The sequence below is a fragment of the Strongylocentrotus purpuratus genome, unplaced genomic scaffold (genome assembly GCF_000002235.5).
Source record: "Strongylocentrotus purpuratus isolate Spur 01 unplaced genomic scaffold, Spur_5.0 spur5_scaffold_1, whole genome shotgun sequence".
NCBI classification, from domain to species: Eukaryota; Metazoa; Echinodermata; class Echinoidea; order Camarodonta; family Strongylocentrotidae; genus Strongylocentrotus; species Strongylocentrotus purpuratus.
Genome location: NW_022145594.1, coordinates 18,350,088 through 18,351,807, shown reverse-complemented (window position 1 = coordinate 18,351,807; position 1,720 = coordinate 18,350,088). Strand labels below are relative to the sequence as shown.

The following is a 1,720-nucleotide window of genomic DNA, read 5'->3' as shown; positions in this document are numbered from 1 at the left end:
CCTCTAGATCTAGAACAGGACAAATATGCGAGGAATCATGCCCTTCCTGATCGGAGTGGTTCTATACCAGACATCAAATGATGTACATTAATGCCGTCGCGGATACGAACAGTTACCCGAAATCACCCGCTATTACTTTCACTATCATAAATATCCACCGAGGCTGACTTATTCCATCTCTGCATTCATTCATTTCTCAACGTTCCCGATGCCTCTAGATCTTTCGCTGGACAAAGATGCGACGAGTGCCCTTGCTCCTCGGAGTGGTTCTGAATCAGACATCTAATGATGTTCCTCACACCGTCGCTGATACGATTAGTTGCCTGAAATTATCCACTACTACTTTATTTATCAGAAATATCCGCAGAGGCTGACTTAATTCGTCTTTGCATTCATTCATTTATAATTAAACCTGCCCGTTTTCAGAGGCAGCATGGACTTATCGACAATTGCCTGTTTCCGATGCGTTACTGATACCTCTACAGATGCGACTACACTGACAGATGGCACCGTTGACTCCTGTGCCCCATCCGTTCCTTTCACTGTTCTCTTCGTCCTCTGTGGAATGATAACCATCTTTTCAAACGTTATCAATCTCATTGCGCTTAATCACGCCCAGCAGTGCTTCAACGACAACACCCGCTTGTGCTTCCAAGCGGTAGCAATCGTCGACTTCTTCGTCGGCCTATTCTGCTGTACTTTCCATTCTCTCCGCTTCTCTGGGTTGTCCATCTCAAAGACAAGGACCTTTTCCATCATCGGAGTCATCGGGTGTTCGACGCTCTTTAATCAGTCCATCATGATCCTAGCCTGCGTCAGCATTGACAGGTATCTCGCCGTGACGCGGCCATTGCGCTATCACACAATCGTCACAAAACAACGCATGATTCTTTTGATATTCTCAGGGGTTGCCATCGGTACTCTGAACTCATCCGCAAGCTTTACTCACAAAATCGTTGCTGGATTCAGCGATTTAAAATTTGCCTCCGTGGACATCGCCACACATCCTATACTTGTTATTTACTTCGCACTCATTCTTGCATCAGCTGGCGTAACAACGTTCTGTAACGTTACTCTTATTACGCTGGCAAGGAAGCATAGGCGTCGCATAGCTGCAGTAGCAAACAATACGGAACGCGGTAAAACAGCCGAATCAGACGCGGTCGGGCATCAGCCTCGCGGTAATAAGGACCTGCGGACTATTTTCGCGGTCACCGGTGCCTTCTACATAACATGGGGAGCCCAGGTGTCGGTGAATTTCACAAGTGCTGCCATAGGAAAAGAGATACCCTGCATTGCTCGAAACGTCCTTCTCATCTTTGTCATTAGCAACAGTTTCTGGAATGCACTTATTTATCTCCTCATGAATTCTACATTTCGTAAGATTGTATTTCGAATGTTTGCCAGAGACTCTTTCGCTGCAAATTTAGTCCAATCTGTTACTGGCTAACGTTTTCATTTCATTGTTCTTTATTTTGAATTACCGAATAAGGAGTAATAGACCATACTATTATATAACACACAATAATTGATAGGTCGGGCAAGGTTAAGATCATTAGAAGAAACAAATAATTTAGTCAAAAAAAAGGTTTCCAATAATTTTCGTAGGCCTCCGTATCGCAATAATGTCGGTTTTAACCAATAATAAATGCAATGGAAACGCTGCCAATTATTCTCTTATCTATTCCCTTTTCGTGTGCCATGTATTTTTAGATATCAA

The 1,720-nt window shown here is 43.7% G+C and overlaps 1 protein-coding gene across 1 annotated transcript; it reads left to right on the top strand.

The window, feature by feature from the left end:
• Positions 1-433: 433 nt before the first annotated feature.
• Positions 434-1,450, top strand: LOC115921262 (probable G-protein coupled receptor 21). The gene has a single exon (XM_030978573.1). The coding sequence runs from the start codon at positions 434-436 to the stop codon at positions 1,448-1,450; it is 1,017 nt and encodes a 338-aa protein (XP_030834433.1).
• The last annotated feature ends 270 nt before the right edge of the window (positions 1,451-1,720 follow it).

Excerpts from the sequence above, each read along its gene's own strand:
- LOC115921262 (XM_030978573.1), top strand. The coding sequence starts at position 434 with ATGGACTTATCGACAATTGCCTGTTTCCGATGCGTTACTGATACCTCT.